The sequence below is a fragment of the Oxyura jamaicensis genome, chromosome 1 (assembly GCF_011077185.1).
Source record: "Oxyura jamaicensis isolate SHBP4307 breed ruddy duck chromosome 1, BPBGC_Ojam_1.0, whole genome shotgun sequence".
In the NCBI taxonomy this organism is placed as follows: Eukaryota; Metazoa; Chordata; class Aves; order Anseriformes; family Anatidae; genus Oxyura; species Oxyura jamaicensis.
In genome coordinates this window covers 52601980-52624478 of record NC_048893.1, presented here as the reverse complement: position 1 = coordinate 52624478, position 22499 = coordinate 52601980, and the positions used below count along the sequence as shown (strand labels likewise).

The window sequence follows — 22499 nt, the reverse complement described above, 5'->3', positions numbered from 1 at the left end:
CAGCTGGGGGGAGTGTGTGCATCGCCCACAGCTCATTCTGAACTAGCAGCTTTTTGCCCTCACTTGGCAGAGGTGTGAATCCCAGGAGTGTAGCAGCAGTGAGCCAGCTCTCTGTCCTCCCATATCTGTTTATCTGAGCTTGCCATTGTGATGGCAGCTGTTTGCCTGTTATCAGATGGAGATGGGCTGGTAAAAACAATGGCTGTGATTTCAACAGCCCCAGTGAGTCAGTCTAACAGCCACCCTGCACAGAAGGACCCACTTGTTTTCTGCTGGGTGACCGAGTGGAGTCAGCTCAGCCAGCGAGGCCCAGAGCCAGCGCAAGGAGCACGGTGGGAACGCGTGGCCAGGAGGGGAAAGGGGAAGGCAGAGCCTCCCACTGCTGGCAGCGGGCACGATTAGATCACCTCATCCTAGGCTGCAGGCTCAGCACAATGAAAACTGACTTGGCTCTGAGGTTGGCACGATGCCTTTACGTGAACGGGGAATCCTCGCTTTAAAGCTTGGTTAGGAGACACAGGAGGAGTGGGAAAGGGGGAAAGATCTCAGATCTGCTGCAAATAGTGTGTCCTACGCCTCCTCCGTGGAAGCTCATTCAAACAGCAAAGCTGTGAGTTTGCTATTTCTTGGACTGTAAATTAAAGTAGGAAAAAAAAAAATCCTAACATGTTCACGCTAGTAAAGCTCTCCATCATTCAAGCTACTAACAATGCGAGCTCTGGTGGGGAAAGGAATGTGCACAACAGTTTTCAGGAAAAAAAAAAAAAAAAAAAAAAGAAAAGAAAAAAAAGAATAATAGAAAGAGGCATCTCCCTGCCCTGTGAACCAGCTAAATTAGTGCCACTTGTTGCAGATGCTACTCTCTCTGGGTGGGGTGCAGCTTTCAGTCGTGTTTATCAGGTTGGAGAGCACACCAGTGCTTACAAGCTTAAATCTTCAGCATCAGCTGACCCAGATGATAGCTGCTGGTTCTCATTTAAAATGTGCATGACTTGAAGAGGGCAGACATTTCACAAGCACTTACGCAGCAGAATGTGTGCAGGAACAGCAGTGGTAAACATCTTGAATTTAGGAGTCCAAAAATAACAGGTAAGGCTTCAAGATACACAGATGGGTGGTTTGCACTTTACAAATTCTGACTGAAAATAAAGCATGCTTATTAAACAGAGAATGTACATGACCACTTGAACAGTTATGGTTATAGGAAGCTGGACAATACAGCCATGCCTGTCCTTTCCATCTTCTGAAGCCTCTGGCTCTGTCAGGAAATTGAAAGCCAACCACTCTGATGAGAGATACTGTTGCTAACAAAAGGCTGGTGTTGTTTACTGCCCTTACAACAAACGTTTAAATATGAAGCCTGTTTTTCTGAGAAGCTGGCTTCCCCAGGTCTAGAGGAAGCTGCCTCTGAACACCAGTCTGTTTTAGTGTGAGCGTGTGGCTGTGACACACGCAGGTTTGAGTGTGACTGGGAGGACATCTGAGCCGGCAGTGGGACTGAGCTTTGGCTGAGTAAGTCACTGCTGTACATCTTAAGCCCGTGGAGCTATTCTGATTTTTACTGGTTAAGTTTCTACCTCGTTATTCCAGAAAGAGATCGTAATTTAATTTGATAAGATCTTCAGGTAGGGAGGCAAAGGGTGTGGGTAGTGATTTACTCCTCTTTGAAATTATAATTATGATCTTTCATCTATTTAAAGAATCTTTATATTTACCTGGGTAAGGCAGTCTAATATGGTCAAAGCCACGTGGTTTTCTTTCTCATGACTCAGACAAAGCTGACCACAGCTCCAAAACTCTTCTCAACTTACTCATAACATTACGCTTTATTGTTTCTACCTTCCTTATTTTTGCAGCCTCCAGCTTATTGACAAAGCTGCTGCAATGGTGGTTTCTTTTTCCCCACCTTGCCTGTGTAGGGAAAATGCGTCATTTTGGAAAAACAGCTGGCTAGCTGAGAGCTAGAGCAGCTCAGTAAATAATCCAGGCTGGTGACTGTGGCCTGACTGTTTCGCAGTAAGTGGTCAAGCCAAGCATCCTGCAAGGGTGCATGCAGTCCGTGCAGTGGAAGTTGAGGACACTGTTTGGTGTCTGCCCACCTCGTGAAGAGTAACAAACCTCACAGCAGAGTCAGTGAAGAATGACTGTGTTCTAAATGCAGATAAATGACTGTCTCACATAAAGAAGAGCTATCATGTTGAGGAATACAGTGCCCAATGAGGCTAAAGCCTAGCCTATACAAGACACGTGTTGTGTTCAAAAAGCATTAACCAAGACTGACTAACCCATTTTTAATGCAGCTGTCTTTTGTTCATGCAAAATTCAAATTTATGTTGAGCATCCTGTTACTTCGAGCGTGGGTGCAAAGCTCTTTCTTGTAGGATGTTTGCTGCTGGTATAGACAAGGCTTGGCTGGCTCAGCACTGCGATCACAACAGCCTCCTATTTGCATCCTGCCACTGTCTCCCTTTGCACTCCCACATTAGCTGGAAGCGCTTGTCTTCATCATCACAGCTTCTAATTCCTTTGTCCTGCATTCCCAGCTCAAATGCTTCATTATGATCCTGAAATTCATTCTGCATTGTTCCTACACTTTGCCATCACCTTCTCCCACACCAGTGTGTACATCTGCTTTCCATTACAGTTGGATGGTCTGACCAGATGACCTTGGAGGTCTTTTCCAACCTTTATGATTCTGTATTATTTTTTTTTTAAGTTTTGTTGGTATTGTTATAGTATTCATTAGTATTATTCACAAGCTGACATAAGCATTTGGGCATGCTAAGTCCAATCAAGATCCCATGGGGCCAGCAATGTGTCCAGGTCCCAGAGTTCCTGCAGCTTCCATCTCATGATAAGAGGTGGATACAGGCAAGCAGACAGGCGCAGCACAAGAAAACATAGAGGCAGGATCGGTCACAGTGATGGGCCAAAGCAGCATACATTTTTGTCTCATCTGAATGTTTAAGCGCATGTTATACCTGTAAGTTATTTCCCTTCCTGACTTGAAATCTGTTCTGAGGGTTGTTTGTGCAAAGCAGTGTGGCTTCCCCAAGCCCAGGGGACATGGACAGGGGCTGGACCCCTCCAGCCACGCAGAGGCATGGCCAGCCAGTCCAGGTGTGGTGAGTCTGGCATGGCCTTACCATGCTCTGCTAGTGGTCAGATCCTTTACCCAGGGATAAGGAGAGTCCTCAAAGCAGAGGTCACCAATCTATGTGGGACCACATTTCTTATTTTTTAATCTGGAATAAATATTTTGCCTCACCTTGTCAACTTGTAGTTTGTAAGACAGGGCAGAACTTCCCTCCCTGCTGGCACAGCACATGGACGGTCGGGTCAGGAACTGGTCCAAAGGTTCGGGTTTCTGCTGTGGTAGGGAAGATTGAATTCAATTAATAAGGGATGGAGCTGAGAGGACCCCTGTGATGAGGGGATCCAAAGTCAGCAAGTCTGGCAGAACGCTGTGAAGTTTCAGCTTTGGCATCCCTGTCTGTCTTTTAGGAAGCAGTAGCCTGTGCTGGATCAGTGGCAGAGCTCAGGCAGCAATTAGAAATAAAAAAAGTAACATATGCCAGCCAGGGGAAAGAAAAAAAAGCAGAAATGTTCTAAAGCAGAAATTTAAATGAAGAAAACTGACAGGAAAAAAAAAAAAAAAAAAAAAAAATACATCAGGGACACAACCCTGGCTGGAAAAGCTAAAAATGGTAAGAGATTCTGAGAAAATCTGGTATATAAAAAATAGTTAACGTGTTTATTGATCTAGAGAAGACATGGGGCCTTGTGTTAGTTTTTATGGAACAAGCACTTTATGTTGAACTATGGCTTTGCCCCCAGCCCCCCCAAAACACAAGGGGTGAAAAAATGATATTCAAATTGTTGCCTGGATGTAGCTATGCTGAGAGATGATGTGGCTGATTCAGGAAATAAGACAGCCGGACCAACAAAGGGGGGAGAGGACGGTTTCTGTTGAACCGTGACTCCCAGGCCCACAAGTCTGAGCATCACTCTGAATAGAGGACAATGAAATGGGGGGGGTCACAAAGTCCCAAATCATAGAATCATTAAGGTTGGAAAAGACCTCCAAGATCATCTTGTCGAACTGTACCACCACCACCAATATCACCCACTAAACCATGTCGCTAAGCACCATGCCCAACCTTTCCTTGAACACCCCTATTCTTGAACTCCAGCAGGCTCGGTACTATGACCACTGCCCTGGGGGGGCTGTCCCAGTGCCTGTCCATGTTCTGGGTGAAGAAGCTTTTCCTAACACCCAGCCTGACCCTCCCCTGTCCCAGCTCCATGCCGTTCCCTCGGGTCCTGTCACTGTCCCCAGAGAGCAGAGCTCAGCGCCTGCCCCTCTGCTCCCCTCGTGAGGGAGCTGCAGGCCGCCATGAGGCCTCCCCTCAGCCTGCTCTGTGTGGGCTGAACAAACCAAGGGACCTCGGCCACTCCTCATATGTCTTGCCCTCCAGACCCTTCACCATCTTTGTAGCCCCCTTTGGACACTCTCTAGTAGTTTTATGTCCCTCTTATATTTTCGTGTCCCAAACTGCACACAGTACTTGAGGTGAATCCTTACGGAGCTCTTTATTTACCCACAGAATTACTTATATTAGCGGCCTCTAATGCCCATTAGTTACAATGGACCTCCCTTGCATAAGTGGGAATCCTTGCTTGAGGATCTGAACCTCCGAAAAGGACCCTCCGAGCACTGCAGGGGTGCCAGAGTGTCTTCTGCACCCGGGCTGCTGCAGGGGAGCAGCGCTCGAGGCCAGAACGGAGCATCCAGGCCCTGCGGCGTGGGGCTGCTGCAGCACGCAGGGCACTCCGGCACAGCCTGCTGACATCCTGGAGCAAAGTTAATTGCTCGTGTCTTCATTTTAGCTCCCTGGCTTTCCCACTGATGTTCCTTCCATATTGCTATGGTTTTGCGTCTGCGGCCGCCTCTGGTCCAGAAGGTCTGTTTTCTTCCCATGGTGACATCTGGATAGGCAGCAGAACTAGTTGGGTAGAGCGCTAGGAGGTAATTAGCATTCAAATAGGTCAGGAGCTCGCTTGGGGGTTGTGCATGACTGGGTTTTCCCAACTTCTTGTCAGAGACAAGTGTTGATAGAGTGAGGGCGGTCACCAGCGGTAAAACTGCAAATATGAAATCAAGCCTTGGTGGTGCTTATGAAGAAGTACGTGGGGGAAAGGAGGTGTTCACCTCGTGCGTTTGCTCATTTGCAAGGAAGGGAAATCCATGAATGCTGCCCAGAAACTACAGAGCATGCTGCAGAGAGCTCAGAGTTGGTTCCTGCACCTCTCCTCTGCTGCCCAGGCCAATCTCATTTCCTTTCTGGGGGATGCAATGTGTTCGGTGCCTCTCTGCCACCCCACGGCGAGCTCGCTGGTCCCTTGTTTTCAGTGTAGGCTAATGTGTAGGTAGACTACTACTGTGTGTATGTGTGTGTTTGTAGAAGCTGTAGTTAGTACCTGTTTAGATCTGTGGGTATGTGTGCTTGTTAAGAGTTTCATAATTTCTCCTGGAGTTTCCTTATGTGTAAAATGGAGATAATAACACGTAATTACCTACCTTGCAAGGCTGTTGTAAGGACAAATTAACCAATGCATGTGTGGGTGTTTGCAGATGAAAAGCGTGATATTAAGACTAAATATAATGATTGAATGTTGTAGAAGAGAGTTTGTGTTTATTATGATGATTGAACATGAGAGTGCTTTGCGTATTTATTTCTTGTGCAGTACCAAGTATTTGTGGAAGGTGGGAAACTGGGGGAGCTGAGCCTGGGCAGGTGTCAAAGAGATGGTTAATCTTTATATGCTACCAGCCCCTTTCTCCTCCTAACTAAAGCTGCTGCTGAATAGGGGAGAAGAAAACAAAGGAATAAAAATAGGGCCAAGCTACAGAGGAAGGAAACAAAAATAAAATACAATTAAAGATCATGATCTCAAAGAACAACAATGCACAAGCTGAATGGGAAAATAAAAGCTAGGGGAAATGAGGACAAGGGAGAGAAAAGAAACTTCAAGAGTTCATGATGTTAAATTATCTCAGTACACACAGTTATGGAAAGTAAACACCAGTTTAAGAGGCATCACAAACAATTGATGGAAAGCATATGCAGGGAAAGAAAAAGAGTGGAGTGGAAAGGAGGGACGGAAGAGCTGCACTTAATTATTTTTTGTTTTCATTTCATTAAGTGTAATGGCATAATTCTCTTATTTCCTATGCTTTGTCAAGAGGCACTTCTTTGCAAACCTTAAGATGGTGTCAAGTATTTTAGACACTTTTTCCATGCATTACAGGGGCAGGCTGGTGAGAGCTAAGGTACGGCTTTGTCAGGCTGAGAATGGCCCTGTCTGGTTTCATTTGGCTTTCATGCCATCCCTGGAGAATTAATGGAACAAATTAATTTCCACCGACTCCAGTGAAGCTGTGCCGGGAGTGAATCAGACCCATTCGCCCTGCTAAATGCAGCTGCTACCGCAGCCCTGTGAAACCCTGATCCAAAGTCTATTTCAGGTCTAACCCAGAATGTTTTGTGATTAAACACAGAAAATAAAACCAAAGCTCAATCTCTCAGTGAGTGTGGCACGTGGGTGTGAAAGCTGCCCAGAGGAGCGGCAAGGGCAGGTGGGCCGTGAGAAGGAAAACGGGGTAAATAGCCACCACACTGCAGAGCTTGGGGAGCAGACTGCCTTTCTTTGAAAACTGGGTGGATTGGAATGAAAATCACTGGCCAACATCCCTGCAAGGTCCTGCGGCTGGTTTCCCTTTGCTCTTTCTTTCTCTGCCCCTCTCATCTCCTGAGAAATATCCTTCCAGATTCTGGATGGCTCCTCTTCTTCACCTGGTCCCCATTTCACATCTCTTCCTCACACCCCAAAATTTATTTTTAGCTGACTCACCCTCACCTCAGTATTCTGACCCAAATTAATCTTTTGTGTAATTCAACTGACTAAAATTGACGTAAATGGAGTTACATCAGAGCTGAAATTAGCCCAGTCTGACTAAAATAGCACCTGCCTTCTTAACTGCACCATTGCTCCTCTCTTCCCCACCTCCACCCACACACCATGGCTTTCGTATTTCTTTTTCTCTCTTTGTTGCTCTTTCTCCTATGCCCCTGTGAAGAACAGGTTGTGCTCCTGGTGACTGGTGTTGCCCTCTCCTCTTCAGCATCTGGTTTTGCTTCATCCCCACATCAGAGGCTGTCGGTCTCTGTTAACAGAGGTTCCTCGCCTGCGCCCAAGCCTTGCGAGTCCAACAGCTTTTCATCTGCCATTGGATTTTGCTGACTTTCACATTAGGGAGGCACCAGCTGAGTTCAGAGCCTGGTTGCAGTGGGCACTTCACATGCCTGTAGTAATGACAATCTTACTCCAAAATAATAATAATAAAAAAATGTAAGTCAATGAGGTGAGACTTAAAAAGTGGAGGAGGGAAGGTAGGTGAAGGCTGCAGTGATGTGCCAAAGGCAGCACAGCAGGATGACTGCAGAGCTCTGGATGTTAAACTTCAAGCTCCCCTTCCTCTTCCATGATTACATTTCTGCCAACACAGCATTTCTTATCATCTACAACCCCAGCCTTTGAGCCATTACCCTCATGCATGTGTTAATCACCTCCTTTACTGTCTTTCTCACCTCCTCTGACTTTCTGATCTCTTTCAGCTTGCCCTTGGAGCCTGTTCATGTTGGCCAGGCTTTCTTCCCTCCTCTTGCAAAAACCCTGTCTGCTTCCAGGACACTCCTCTCTGGCTGATCCGTGCTTTACGTTTAGCAGTGTGCTCCACCATTCATCCGTATCTGGGCATCTCTCTGGGGCAAGGATTTATTCCATAATTGCCCTAGCTTATTTATTATCATGGCATATACATCTGCAGTGTTATGCAAACTGCAAAGGCTTCTAGTTCTAAAGGTCACCATGGGCGTAACTTGTGTTTACCTTCCAAATACAGATGAGCTCAGAACAAAAGGGACTGGCAGGCCATTGAGCAGATGAAGGCGGGGAATCTCCTGACCTAACTAACGTGGCAGGTCAGTGTTCTTAAAAGTGGCTCACCTGCACTGCTGTGGAGTCCCACGGCAGTATATGGCCACATCAGCCCAGCAGGCATTCATGTGCTGAGCACACAGAGCAGGAGCATATCCATTCCCCACTGCAGGCTGGCCCCACTACATCCCGAATGCTACATCCCGTATTCTTTTTGCAGGAATAGTAGAAGGATAAATTAAATATTTGTGGAAAAAAAAAAAAAAAAAAAAAAAAACGCAAAATGCTAAGCCATTAGTTGCAGCCCTTCCCAAGATCATCCGCTGTCTAATTGCGTTTCCTGCCTCGCTGTGGCTTGGGTCAATTGTCAGCATGGGGCACACGTGGGGTGGGGGGTGGAAATCCAATCAGTGCTTCCTCTACTAATTGGCAGCCTCAGCAGAGTGGACGTAGGGCCATGAAGACTGGACTCTGTCATCCTGCCTGTCAGAGCAGAGGTGCTCCTGGAGGGATGGGGATGTGCCACAGGCTGCGTGCTTCCCCAGGGGCTGCAGCTGCCTCTCCAGCAGAAGGAAATAAAGACAGGAAGGTGGGGAGGGAGAAGGTGGGGGGGTCTGACAAGCAGAAACATGCTGCTTAGCCAGCCTGGCTGGAAGAGTTAAAGGAAAAATGCCCCATAGCCTTTCCTGGGGGAAGGTTTTTGAAAGATCACGCTAAAGGATGACATGGCAAATAGAAAAGAGTAGGTAGGGAGGATAGGTTAAACAAACACCAAAAAGCAGGTCTGGGGGTTCTCCATCCTCAGGAGAAAAGGAGGGGAAAAAAACATCGTGTATAAGCTCAGAGCTGTGGCTTATTTCTACTAAAGCTCCCTCTCCCTCCCTCCTATGCATTTCACATGAGGGTGCCAGCATGATAACCTTCTGCAGCCTCAAAATAGACTGAGGAGCGAGGGACATCTGTCTGAGAGGTATCCCTTTGAAGAAGGGAATCAAATATGATGACCAAAGTGTTAAGATATTAACAATAAGAATGGTTTATGAATCTGGATTAGCTCAGAATCTGTTTGATTATTTTTAAACCTCCAAGACTGAAATCTGTAAACCTTCCTAAGAGAGATGCCACGTATTTTAGAATGAGCAGCAAAACCTTGATTAATTGAGTTGCAAAAGAAATGGATCTAAAAACTGTCACTGGAGGAACATAAGTGCATTATGCATTTAGGTTTTACTTGGGGAGAATTCCAAACCAGATCTTTCTGCCACTGCTGATCTGAAAATACAAAATTCTCTATGTGCATTCAGGTGCCTGTAGACCCAGGAGGGACAGCCTGGGTCACTGTCCCTGTGTCAGGGCCAAGCCTCAGGCTGGCTGGCTTAGACACCAGTCCCTGCTGATGTCCAAGGTAGGAACATCTCCTGCATCTCGAGTAGGGGTTGTGCCAGTCACTCCTTGTGGGGCTGCGAGGATGCGGTGCTACCTGGGGCATCGTTTTAGGCTGGGCTATGTGCTGCTCTGCAGGGTCAGGCTCAAGTTGATGAGGGGTGCTTTGTCCAGGGCGAAGCAAAAGGAAAAACAGAGGCAGGAGATGTCACCTGGTACCTTTTTTTAATAGCATTTATGAGGCAAAATAATGAAATGGTAGATTTCAAATGCAACTTCCTGTAATGTTTTGCTTTTGCAACTCTTGACGCACCTCTCCGGAAAGAGCCCTTCGCAAGGGAGGTCTGGCTGGCTCCTTTTGTTTGCTGGATGGAAACCCTGGCAGGTGAACAGGAGGGGGACATCTCCTGGAGCTACCGGTGCTGCTGATAGAGCAGCTCACCTCTTTTACGTTCCCTCTCTGGAGACTTTAAAGCTAAATGGGCCTCAGAGGTCAACATATCCTGACCAATAAAGGGCAGCTTCCAAACCCACTAAGCACAATTCTGCCACATCTTAAAACTTAGCTGCATCTCTCTTTGTGCTCATGAATCACAAATCTGCTCGTTCCACTGACAGATCTGAGCCCACACTCCAGCCTTCTGCGTCTGCTTTCAGAGCAGTCACTTTTTCTTTCCTGTGCTGTTCCTTTCACACGGTTTTGCTTTTATTGTGAGGACCAGTCTGCTTCCTGCTGGTTTATTTTTGTAGTTAAGGGACCACTTCAAATTGTTTTAATAATTATTAATAGCCTGATACATTATTATTCTAATGAATATTAATTAGTCCAATATTCTCCCTGCATCCAATAAGCCTCACGGTTTTATTCTTTCCTCCTCCTTATAAAAAACAGAAGGGTTTTTGTTTGTTTTTCAATTTTTTTTTGCTCTTTAAGCTCCCAGGATGGCTAAAACTTTGTAGACTCCAGAGCCTCATCTCAGCTTCCTGCTGCTCTCCCTTTCTCCACTGTCTATGCAGCTTTTCATTTAATTTGTTTGCTCTTGGACATGTCATTTGTCTCTTACATTCCCTCCACCAGCTCCTTCTTATCCACCACGTAGCCTTTGAACATCTCCTTGCCATCAGCGTGTAACGCCACCTGGCCTTCATCTCCCACCTCACCTTGCTGTGCTGGCTGACGGCCATCCCTCCTGTCTCTGCAGCAGGACACCCACCCTGGCCACCCCTCGGTGTTCTCAGGGCTTCTCCTCTGCCAGCTCTCACCTGAGCGTTTTCTTCCCCAAAAAGTCAGTCGCAATGCACACTGATGTGCAGCCAGGACATGGGCGAGGACAAGATGCTGCAGCCTTCTTGCTGCCTTACTGTCCCCGTGCCACCGTGGCCGGTGTTCCTTTGTCTATAAAGCACACTGTGCTTTGAGAGCTGCATCATTACAGCTGCAATTAAGCATCCTATTCAGGGACTGCTTTGCTTCTTCCCCACTATTTTCTTTTGTTAAATCTTCCAGGCAGGGTTTGGATCACTTAGACTTTACAGCTGTCTGTCTATTTGACCTTTGTGGGAGAGGGGAATGTAGGTGATGTTGGGCTTTTCTGTTTGGTTGTGGGACTTCCTTGTAGCAGTCCTGTGAAACAGAGCAGTATTTGCCTCGTTTTACAGGTAGGGAACTGAGGCACAACAGATGACCTGTCCGTGGCACTTCAGTGTAGCTCAGCTGTGTTCAGAAATGAAACCAGTTTTGAGCCCTTGTGTCTATGGAGGCTGAAAGATTAAGCAAGAGGGCTGGGTCAGCATGATTTCTTACAGGAAACTGCCTCAAAGGGTTGCCCTGTAAATGGGAGCAGCCAGGGAAAACAGCTACGGGCCTTTCTGTGTGTGCTCAGTGAGCAAATACCTTGCTGCAAGAAATAAGCCCACAAACACAGTTGCTCCTTTCTGCTCTCTTCAGAGGACTCTTTACCTATTTACTCTCACATGGAAACAACAGCTGAAAGGCTGAGTGGGAGGCCAGAAGCACTTGACTCACTTGCGGCAATTCTCCAATTCAGCAGCGAGGTTTTCTCCCTGAGGCACTGTAATATGATAGAAAGGAAGCATCTGAGAGCATTTCTTCATCATCGTCCAGATCGCAGCCTGTCACTGCTGCGGAGGTGACACACCTCCCCTCCGCCACTTGCGGCTCTCTGGGTCGCTGGAGGGAGAATGGCGAATGCCAGCGCTTCTTCCTCTCCACCCTGGAATCAGCTTGTTTCAGACTTTTTAACTCTGCCAACACCAGGACGTGACTAACACACCCAGTGCCGCGCTGCGTTGGCAGCCCTGGAATTTCAGAGCCAGGACGAGCCGAGTGTGGCTAGCCCCGTGTGTCATGTTCTTCCCACAGTCGCTTGGATGCCGCCTCCAAGAGAACAGAGATGGGGAGATGCAATCTGCACCAAGCCTTTGCAAGTCTTGCTTTGGTGCCAGCCGGCACAGGGAAGGAGTAGTGTTTAATAAGAACCACGGCACAGGCATTTATTTACTCTTCCACCTCCAGACGGCAAAGCCCCATCGCCTCGGGCTGAACTGTAGCTGGGCCTGAGAAATGGAAAACGCTCTCTTCTATCTTCTATCCCTAAAGCTATCCTCTTTTCTTTGCAAAACTCATTTTCAGCCAGTTCCCACTTCTTATCAAAAAAGCTGAAAGGTAGTTTGGTTGACCAGGGAGCTTTTGGTAAATCAGGTTGGTTTGTTTTAGAGGATACTTCCCTCTTCCCACCCAAAATAAATAAATAAAAAAACGGCTTTCAACCGTTTCATCCCCAAAATGATCCTTTCTTTATAATATTGCCCCATGGAAGAAACAAGATGTAAAGAGAAGGTAAGGCGAAGGCATCGGAATTTTATTCCCCAAGACCTGAGCACCCGAAGTTGCATAACAAGAGCCTGTTGCAGTTTGTCACAAGCAAAACATCGCTGGGAGGTTTATCAAAAACTATCGCATGAGATGGGCTATTTAGGGACTGAAATTACACAGGAAGGATAGGCAAGAGAGATGTATGGGACAAGCACAGTTACAATTAATGCTAAATATAAGGTGTCATATCTTTATCTAATGCACAACCTGCACTGCCTTGCAAAGGAAAGTGAAGCAATTAGGCCCAAGTAAGCAGAATATACGTGGGAGGTGTTTGAAGGCAGATTTAAAACACTGTAATGGGGCTGGGGAGGGTTACAGCGAGAGGTAATATTTCCTGATAGGTTAGTTTATATCCTTTGGAAAACGTCTTGGAACCAGACCAGAAAATTCAGCTAGACCTTAACCGTGATTTGGCTGGGACAACACCCAAACAAAGGTCAAAAGAGCTGAGACCCAACCCTGCCCGTGCACATGCAGCCCCTCCGGCAAGTAATCCCCAGGAAAAATAAATAAATCAAAGGTCTAATACTGTAGTTCTCCTTGGATTTGCAGCTGCCTCAGCTCAATTCAAAAGCAGGCTTCCCCTTTCTTCTTTCTCTCGAGCCAGCGCTAAGGTCAGAGAGGAAAACCTGAGCTGAAACAGTAATGAACTTCATCTAGAGTGGAAACTGGAATTCACTCCCCGGCCCCAGCCAGGCACAGGAATTTCCACCCACCCTCCTTTCTGTGTCTCTGCCTCTGCAGTCCTGAAGGGTTGGGTTACCTGTGGGATGGAGAGGGCAGTTTGTTTGCACAGCTCTTTTTGCCAGTCCTTTAGGTGAGGCTGTCAGCCAGAGGGTCAGGGAATATCAAAGGAGACTGGATCATCAGACTCTGTAAAAACTCCATATACAAAATACGCCTGGTTGGAACGTATAGCTGGGAGAACAGGTGGGTTGGGGCGGGGGAGCATGCATGCATTGGGAAAGGGTCTCTCTCAGCTTTTGTACAGCTTCATGCCCCTATTTCTCGTATCAACACGCAGGCAACACTTTGTCTTTTAATGTGAGAGAAGGGGGCTAGACATCTCGTCACAGCAAAGTGAAAATCTGCTGCTTTTACTTGGATGTGGGAAACATTCACTTGCTTTTAAATATAAAACTAAACATACATTTGTGAACCTACTGTCACTTTCATGTGGGAGCCTTAGCTGAACACAAAAGATTACATTGTGCAGCTACAATTGAATAGAGCATATAGGATTAAAGAGATTTTATTTAGCCACACATGAAATAGCAGAGCTGATGGCAGCCTCTGGTACAGAAGGAAAGAAAACAAAGCCAAGTAGTTCAGTGAGCACTGGTGCTAACAGAGCTGCATCCCCTGTGTATTCATGTATCGTGGCTGATTGACTGGGGTGTCTAGAATGGCATAAACTGCATCTGAAGCTTTTCATACAGTTCAGGAACTTATTAGTCTTTCCACTTTTATGGAATCTTTGAAGTCTAATAAGGCATGAACCCTTGTTGCAACTTTCCCTGCCAGGGGACTGTGATAGGGTCTCTTTTTGCTATCGGGCTATTTATTTTCACAAAACCTGTAGGGATGTAATTATGCTTCAGCCAAACTTGCTTGGAATCAGCCAGTGGGTTCAAAAGTTATTAGAGATGGCCAGACAAGAGACAGATGGAGACACCATGGCCACACAAGCCTCGTTTCCATAGGAAATCAAGCTAAAAGGACATACACTGAAATTATTTTTTGAAGGTGATAGGATAGGCAGAGGAGGAGATTTCTGCAAAGCACAATTTCAAATTTTAAGTGAATTTCATGCCAGGAAGAGCTAGTGATGGCGGTCTGGAATACTAAAATTCTCTCTTCCATCTAAAGGAGAGGAACAGCAGGGAAGAGCTACAGTGCCCCACCTCATGCATGGATTTTTTCTTTAAACTAACTCACCCTGAGCGCAGGTGATTGCTTACAGAGAGGATACAAAGAGCAGCTCCAACAGCTCTGTTCCTACAGTTTGTGCAGTTTGCTTATGTGAGCAATTAGGGCTAATCACATATGAAAAGTGCTGCAAATGCCTCCGAATGTTTGTATTTCACCACTGCCTTGCCTTTATCCCCGTTTCCTCGCTCATCTCTGCCAGCTCTGTCCCAGGGCTGCAAGGGGGAAGAGCTGCTTTTTGTCCTTTTGTGCGTGTGCTGCAAACTGCAATGGGGCCTGAATCTTGATGAGGGCCCCTAGCAACTATCACATACCACGCAAAAATCATCATTTACCATAACAGCCCCCAGTCTCTCAGCTGGAACACGTGCGTGTGTGAAGCCGGGGGTATTTATGCACGCTCCCAGCCACAGCAGTGCAGTTTTATTTCCAGCTCTGACACCAGCCTGCTGGGCAGCCTCCGGCGAATCGCTCTGTCGTCTTCCTGTCTGTACACAGGGCACCCACCTCCTGCTTTTTGGCTTTTTCTGGGAGTCACCGAGCTGCTCTCGCTGCTCTTTTGGTGGGTTTGAAAAGAGCCGGCTAGCAGCCAGCTGAGGCAGACAGACCCTGATTTGCAGCCACCGTCACGCTCTGCCTGAGTCCCCTCGTTCCCCATGAATGCAGTCACCACCTTTCTTCCAAGAGGAAGAAAATATACAAATCTTTTAAACAGATTTTTGCATTCGCGTGCCTCCACGCTGTAGGGCTACGCCAAGCAGCCTGACTATCCTTGCTTGAGGCAGTCGGGGCCCCCTGGCCCCACCGTGCCGGGGTACGGCCACCTCTGTCCCCCTGGGGCCTGGGCCCAGGACGGAGGGGACAGCCATGTCCCCAGCGAGCCCGGGGAGCGTGAGGGGCTGGCGCGGGGCGGTGCGGCTGCTCCACCTGTCGGGGCGGGCTCGGGCAGGCCAGGTGAGGCGGTGCTGGGCCTGCCTTTCGCTCCTTCCACAGCCTCCCGGCCGGCCGGCGCTGCGGGTGCCGGCAGCATGGCGGAGTCCCAGGTGGTCCTGCTGGACGATTCGCACGTCAACGAGAAGGTGACGGAGGCGCAAGCCCGCTTCTACTACAGCGAGGAGCAACGCCGGGCCCTGGAGGTGCTGGTGACCCGAGGCGAGGGGGCCTACAGGGAAAACCTGAGGAAGGAGCAGCTCCGCGACTTCCTCTCCAGCCGGGAGCTGCAGGCGCTGCGGGGCGGCTGGCGGGGCTACGACGACCCCCGGGACAGCGGCAAGGTGTTGCGGGGCCCCGGCGGTGAAGCCCTCTCGCTGGCCTACTGGCCCGAGTGCTCGGACACGGAGGTGCCCCCGCTGGACCTGGGCTGGACCGACAAAACCTTCTACCGGGGCATCAGCCGGGTGGCTCTCTTCACGCATCCCCGCAAGGAGGAGAACGCGCCCCACGTGAAGGAGGTGGTGCGGGAGATGATCCAGCAGGCGCAGAAGGTAGGGACTGGCCGCCACAACACGCCGGCGGCCGCCCCGCCTTCACGCCTGGGCTGGGGGGCGCCTGGGGTGGTGAGAGCCCACCACCACCAAGCGCTGCTCGATGGCCCTCTCCAACCGTGGTGACCCCGTCCTGGTGGTGGGCACCAGGCAGAGCTTTCCGTGGTGTTCCTTGCCGGTCACGCTGCGGTTTGCCAAAGCTGATATCCGGGATGGGGCTAACCCCCCTGCCTGCATCGGGGCTTTGTAGCCGTGGTTGGTTTGTGTGTCCCAGCCTGATGAGCTGGCTCGGGGCAGGGGGAAGGCAGGTCACTATGCTGCTCCAGCCACCCCTCCTGTACGTGCAGGTAACCCCAGTTAAACACAGGGCAGCCAGTTTGTTTGGGGTTATTTACTTTTTTGCGGTCTCCAGCCAATCCAACCTTGAGTGCGAGGCAGCCAGAGTCCAGACAATATGTGGCTGCTCCTCTTATTTATCTTGGGCTGGAAAGGACTGTTAGTGGTGACAGTGCACCTCTGGCAAGAAAACAAACCAGCTGTGATGCTCCAAGAGCGCTGGAACAGGCTCCCCAGGGCAGCGGTCAGGGCACCGAGCCTGTCGGAGTTCAAGAAGTGTTTGGACAACGCTCTCAGACACATGGTCTGAGGTTTGGGTGGTCCTGTGTGGAGCCAGAGGTTGGACTCGGTGATCCTTGTGGGTCCCTCCCAGCTTGGGATATTCATCAAAAGCCACTTATTCCTGCTCTTAGTTTTGCTGCTTTCTGTTTTTTCTGCTTGCTAATTCAGCGGTCTTCCCCCCTCCTCCTTCCAAGTGCACACTGCACGCACAGTCTTTGCAGAGACTTGTTAAAACCAAATCTGCTGGGAAACACAGAAAACTTTGCAGAAATAGGCGCACACCCCGTGATCTTGTTCAGCAACTGGTGTGATCAGTCATATAGAAGAAGCTGTAAAACGCTCACGCTCTGATTTGCTGCAACTTCATATCCTCTTTGCGCTGCTGCAAATGCCTCTACAGATTGTGTACAGGCAGATGACTGGGAAACTTTGCTCTTTTTGATACCTGGGCCTGGCAACTAGAAGTAATTAATTTCTTTGTAGATTTTTTTCACTGACTGGACGGAACTGTGCCCCTCCCAGCCCAAAGGTGGTTTCATGTTTAACAGTCATTTGCGTTTTAATGGTCTTTTTCTTAGATAACTGCCTATTGTGTTCAGTTGAGCTGGCCCTGGAGAATAAAATCTCCAGGTAGCAGCTTTTCATTCAGCAGATAAGAGGGGGGTTGTTGGTTTGGGGTTGGGTTATTTTTTTTTATTTTTTTTTATTTTTTTTATTTTTTTGGGGGGGGGGGGGGGAATGGTGTAGTGGTGGTCCTAAATAGATACTGTTAGTATCTGACACGTCTGTGGGTGTCCTATCATCAGTGTTTTACAAACGTACAGTAATTAAGCTACCTTGCCGCAATGAGATTGGCAAGTTAATGCTTGTCAATCTGTAAATACCTATGAAGAGCAAGGCACACCTATGGGTCCTATAGATAAGTAGTGTTATTATCCATAGGCTAGAAAAAGGAATGGTAAAAAAACCTCTTGCAGAGGGGTTAGATACTCATGCTCTGACTTGCTGCATTTGGAAAGGCTCCTAGGTTATCTTGACAGATCACCGGCAGTGACAGGGGTTTGGGAAGACTAACATCAACACTGGTGTTGCCCCTCTTACAGTTTTCTATCTTGGAAATGCCATCTGCAAGGCAGTTCATCAGCTTTTCATACAGGGCTGCAGTTTTCATGGATTTAGTCCATAGTCTTGCAAAGAAGCCTGAAGTGACCTAGTAGCAATTAATGGTCAGTCCAGCGTGTGCTCGACTTCTTGGGCTTTCTTGCAATTTCAAATTGGACTCCTTGCAAATGGAGGGGATGGAAAGAAAACACATTCACACTTCTATCTGTTCTTCATCAGTTCCGTCCATGGATGTTCTTACTTCACACGAATATTATCTAGCATTCTTGCTGCTTAGTAACAACATCCATACCAGAGTGTGTGGAGGGGAAAGAAAGCATTGCATGCCTCAATGAAAGCATGAAAACTTCATGCCTTTAATAATGTGTCTGCATACAAAGTTGTTCGGGAATAAAGTGGCACAAGTTCACTGATTTTCAGTGCTGACATTTCCTGCATCTCACTGCTTTGAGCTAAAAAGTGACAACCAACGTGGGACCTGAAATCCAGTTCTTCTGCCTAACAGAAGTTGTTGAGGGACTTACAATTAGCTTTTGCTGGACCTCCACCATAGCTCACCTTTATCAGGAATGTACGTGTTAATGATGGGCATAAACACAATGCCAGCTCCTTTTTTTATTTTCTAATCAAGAACAGCTCGTGTAAGCGCTGCTGACAGAAGAAGCCTGAGATAGCAGAGGTGTTGGTTGTTGTTGGCCGTACAAGCAGACTCAACAAAAACAGGGGACATTACTGTGGCATCATTTTCCCATAGCCGTTTTGCTCAAGGGCATTTTCAAAGCAAAGAGGCGTCTGGCAAGCATTATCCCCATTTCCACGGGGTGCTGCTGCAACTAGAGCTGCACGTCCTCCAAACATCAACTGAAGAAAACTCTACTGTTTGATCCAGTCCTCAGCTCCATTCACACCTGTACGTGCTGTCCCCAGCACAGTCTGGCTTGTCGCTGTGACCCCAGCACCTGGGGAGCTAGAATTTAGGCAACTCTATTTCCAACCTGCTGTCAGTATGAGAGCTCTGACCTGCCAAGTTGACGGTTCCTAGTGGGACTGGGAGAACCACAGCTTCCTTCATTCGTAGCCCCTGAAGTGCTGGGGAGAGTAACTCCTTTGGGAAGAAAAATGAATTGATACTTCAAATGGTGTAAAGGCTACGGAAAGGGAGAGAGACAAAACATGTAAGATCAGCATAAAAGTTGCCCACAGAAGTCTTGTTTTTGTTGTTACTCATCCTATGAATGTTCAGGCTTGTCAGTGATGTCAGTGCAACCTTTTGCTTTTATATAAAATCTGTGTCTGGAAAGAGGGATTAATTTTATACCAGAAAAGTATACATGTGAAGAGAGGGGAATGGTCATTTTGCCTCCAAATCTTGTATGTGCACTTCAGTCACTTTCTGACAAGTATGAGATATTTATGTTTGAGCTCCACGAGACGTTCTTCGTGAAGCCAGCCCTGAGAGCAGAGTTCTCACAGGGAATTTGTGAAAAAGGAAAATAAAATTCTTCTTGTCTGCACTGTGCACCCCATGGCTGAGGAGTCATGCCCTGATTCCTCTGCACATTCATTCTTCCATTACTCACCTTCTGAAGTGTTAGTGCTGTGTTTTTCGCTCTTCTTTTTTGGTCTTTTTTTCGTGTTTAAGTGGATCTTTACAGAGGCAAAGAGGGTTTCACAATACAGAGATAAAACTGGGTATTTGGCTTTGGCGTTCTTCAGGCTGCTGAAATAAGCCATTTTCCCCTAGAAGAAGGTGAACTCTCAAAGACATTTATTATGTTCCTTCCAAAATGCACCAGGAACCATGATGGAAAATTACAAGATCATTGGAAGTGTTTGGGCATGTACATTCCCATACTTTTGTCTCCCTTATATCCTTCTCCATATTCTGGTATCAGTGCTCTCCTTTGTTTTGTACCAGTGTGATGGGCTTCCCTATCAGTTCCTAATATTTTATTTAGTTGCCTGTCTACTGTCTTTTCATTTCCAGATTATTGCAGTGGCCATGGATGTATTTACAGACCGGGACATCTTCCGCGATATTGTTGATGCAGCATATAAGCGCTGGATCCCAGTCTATGTAATTCTAGATGAGGACGGTGTGAAGCTCTTCCTGGAAATGTGCAGATGCCTTGACCTCAGTGACTTGCAGATCCGGGTAAGATATTCAATACTGAACCATTATTTTCTGTAGGTCAGTGGCCTTCCTGAGTTGTAATCAATCTTGGAACTGACTTGGACAGACAAACAAATCTTTTTCTCCCTACAAGTGACCTCACAGAACTTAGGCAGGGGTTGATGAAATATAGAGGGATATGAGAGTGGCCTGTTGAAGCAGAAGGAAAGAGAAAGGGAAGATTTGGGTTATTTGCCTTTCACCTGAGACAGGTGTCTATGTAGTTTGTTTGTCTCTTGTCACCTAAGTATTCCTGTTTGGGAGAAAACTTGTCCAAGGAAATACCTGTTGGTCTCCTGTGCAAGTTCTTATGTTCAAAGCAGGTCTTGGTGTAAACTGGGATTCACACAAACAGTGATAGTACACTTTACACTTCGTGAAGTCAAGACTTTCCTATCCATCAGTGATCATCTGGGACTGAATGAGCTTGTAGACCTCCTTTGCTTGAGAACATAAGGGACTGGGGAGCACCACTGCTCCCCAGTTCCATATCGGAGAATGTTTTCATATAGTGCATGCACCACAGCAGAGTAGTCAGCCTAGCTTGGCTGGCAGAAGCAACTTCAGTAGGATCTCCGTCCATTACATGCAAACTGAAATTCTTTGTGTGTTTATAGTTACTTTTGTTTTTCCTACTGTTTTAATGGCTTTTAGCCACTGTCGCTACTACAGACTTGTTCCAAATACTGGAAAAGTTGCTAGGTTGGAAACAACCTACAGGGTGCAAGACTCACCCCTCTTGTGATCCAACTGTTCTGCTGAGCAGTTTAAAAAAAAAAAAAAAAGAAAAAAGAAAAAAGAAAAAAAAGAAAGAAAAAAGTGCCTGGAGGAAGGGCAGATCTTCTATAAACACTCAATTAATAGTTTAAAAAAAAAATCAAAAAGCTCTGAAGGTTAGAGAGGCTCATATTAACCATTCAAGCCGAGCTGTCTTAAATGTGAATGAAAATGACTCGCATATGTCTGAACAATGCTCCTGTGAACTACCACTCTGCTCCGAGTTTGTGGACTTCTTCATCAAAAAAAGACATCCAGCTGAGCAGCTTTCTTATCTTTCTCCAAAACAGAGATGGAAGTTTCTTCCCTCTGGTGTCTCTGAAAGCAAGACACAGACATCGTTATAACAGACCCGTTTCAAGCTTCAGGGTGTTCTGTGGCCTGGGCTCGAGTCTCTGGTACAAAGCTGTAAAAGCACAGCAGTTCCATTTGCTCTGGTACCTGTTTTCCATTTCTTTTCTCACTGTGTCATCATGTTGGGGAATGGTGACTTCAGTACTGCATATTTTCATCCATATTTTCATCCCTGGACAGAGTGTCTTGGCATTTTAGAAAAACTTGCAATGCTATTGGAGAGGTGAGTTCCTGTTTGTCTGCCTTTTCTGTTTAAAAAGTGTTTGGGCTCTTTCTGCTTTTCCCCACCCCTCTTTCTCCATAAGTATCTACACGCGCTTTACACTCCAAAACCAATTATCAAAATGACATGCTGCAGCAATGACTAGGTCCTGCAGCAGCTTCGTTGCATCACAAGGTCACCCTTTCCAAAGAGGCTGAGTTCAAACTGATGCCATCAAAAGCAGTAGAAAACTCTTGTGTCCCTTCTGTGCTTCCCTTCTCTCACAACAGCACTTGCTGTGTTTTTCTTTAAGACTCTGACTGAGCTGAAGGAGTTCCACTGAGGAATAACATTTTAACATCCTTCTGTAGTCTAGTTCTTCCCTCTTCTGCAGATTTCCAACCAACGGAGTGTTGCCTTCCACTTTTTCCCATTTTCCCACCTATCTCGTACTGTTTTGTAAATTCTCCTCTTAGGGTTTTTATGTTCCTTTTCCAGTACACCTAAGGAGGCTTTAATCTTGTTAAGGTCAATGCAGTTTATTCCTTTCTGTGGTCCTATGGAAGGACTGGGAAGAGTCTTCCTGTTGGGAAAAGCAGGTCACTTGTCTCTCAGGGAAGATGGCCTCTCAGTATCCTGCCCAAGTTCCTGTTGTTTTCCATCCTGGGTCAACGTGACTGTCAGCATCAAGAAGACCAGGAGCAGCTGGTTGGTCAAGTTTTTCTGCAAGGCTATCTTGGATGTATCTGTGCTGCAGTTTGGGTCAGTATAGCAGAAATCATCATACAGCCCGACACCAGGCTTTGGGTATGAAAGGAATCGCAAGCGAGATATGGTCTTTCCCTTGAGGACTTCATCCACCTCTTTATCTAATGTGTCTGGGGGTTCTGCACTTTTAGCACCGAAGACCCAGCTTTAAAGCAAGAAATCAAGCTGGGCTTCTGGTCTTGTTCTGGCAGAATCATTTTGTCCCACACTGAATTCCCACTGGAACTGCTGAGGAAGAACCAGAAACTCTAGTGCATGTAACTCTTACCATTCACCTATTTATTTTTTTTAAGACATCTTCCTCTTGACATCTGCTTTGATGCCTGAGTTTCTTCTACAGATTTTCAGCTACAAGGAGAACATTATCCCCTTCCACTTTCTTTTTGTGTAACTGCTTTGCTTTCTTATGAAATATTTTGACCATTGGGCCCCAGTTTGTCAGAAAAGGGAATTACGTGCTCTACTCTTCCTTCCTGCCCTTCTTCCCATCTTTTCTTTGGAATGCTTCTGTAAGATTTACAGGCTGGCCTTTCCACAAAAAGTTGCAGCAATATGGGAGGTAACTTTAAGGTTTAGAGGCAACTTCTCATCCCAGAGAAAAAGAGATGACACGCTCCCATGGGCTGGCATTGCTGCAGGGTCAGGATGCTTATTCTGTCTTCTGTCATCACCAGATGCTCAGATTGCTCTATGATTCCTGCCCTTTTGTTTGCATCACTCTCTCATCCAGTGCAGAGTGAATACCTCAACAGTCCTAATACAGGGAGGTTTACTGTTTTAACAGTGGAT

General features: G+C 47.0%; 1 protein-coding gene across 2 annotated transcripts in view; it reads left to right on the top strand.

Annotated features, from left to right (window-relative positions):
- Positions 1-1071: 1071 nt before the first annotated feature.
- Positions 1072-22499, top strand: part of FAM83F (family with sequence similarity 83 member F) — a 36237-nt gene continuing 14809 nt past the window's right edge. The window contains exons 1-3 of one of the 2 annotated variants that reach the window (XM_035313494.1): positions 1072-1089; positions 15206-15696; positions 19424-19591. In XM_035313494.1, the coding sequence (XP_035169385.1) occupies positions 15241-15696; positions 19424-19591 (624 nt within the window). In that variant the 5' untranslated portion in view covers positions 1072-1089; positions 15206-15240. Of the gene's footprint in view, positions 1090-15149; positions 15697-19423; positions 19592-22499 lie in introns of those variants that run through there. The other variant, XM_035313503.1, reaches the window with a different exon arrangement.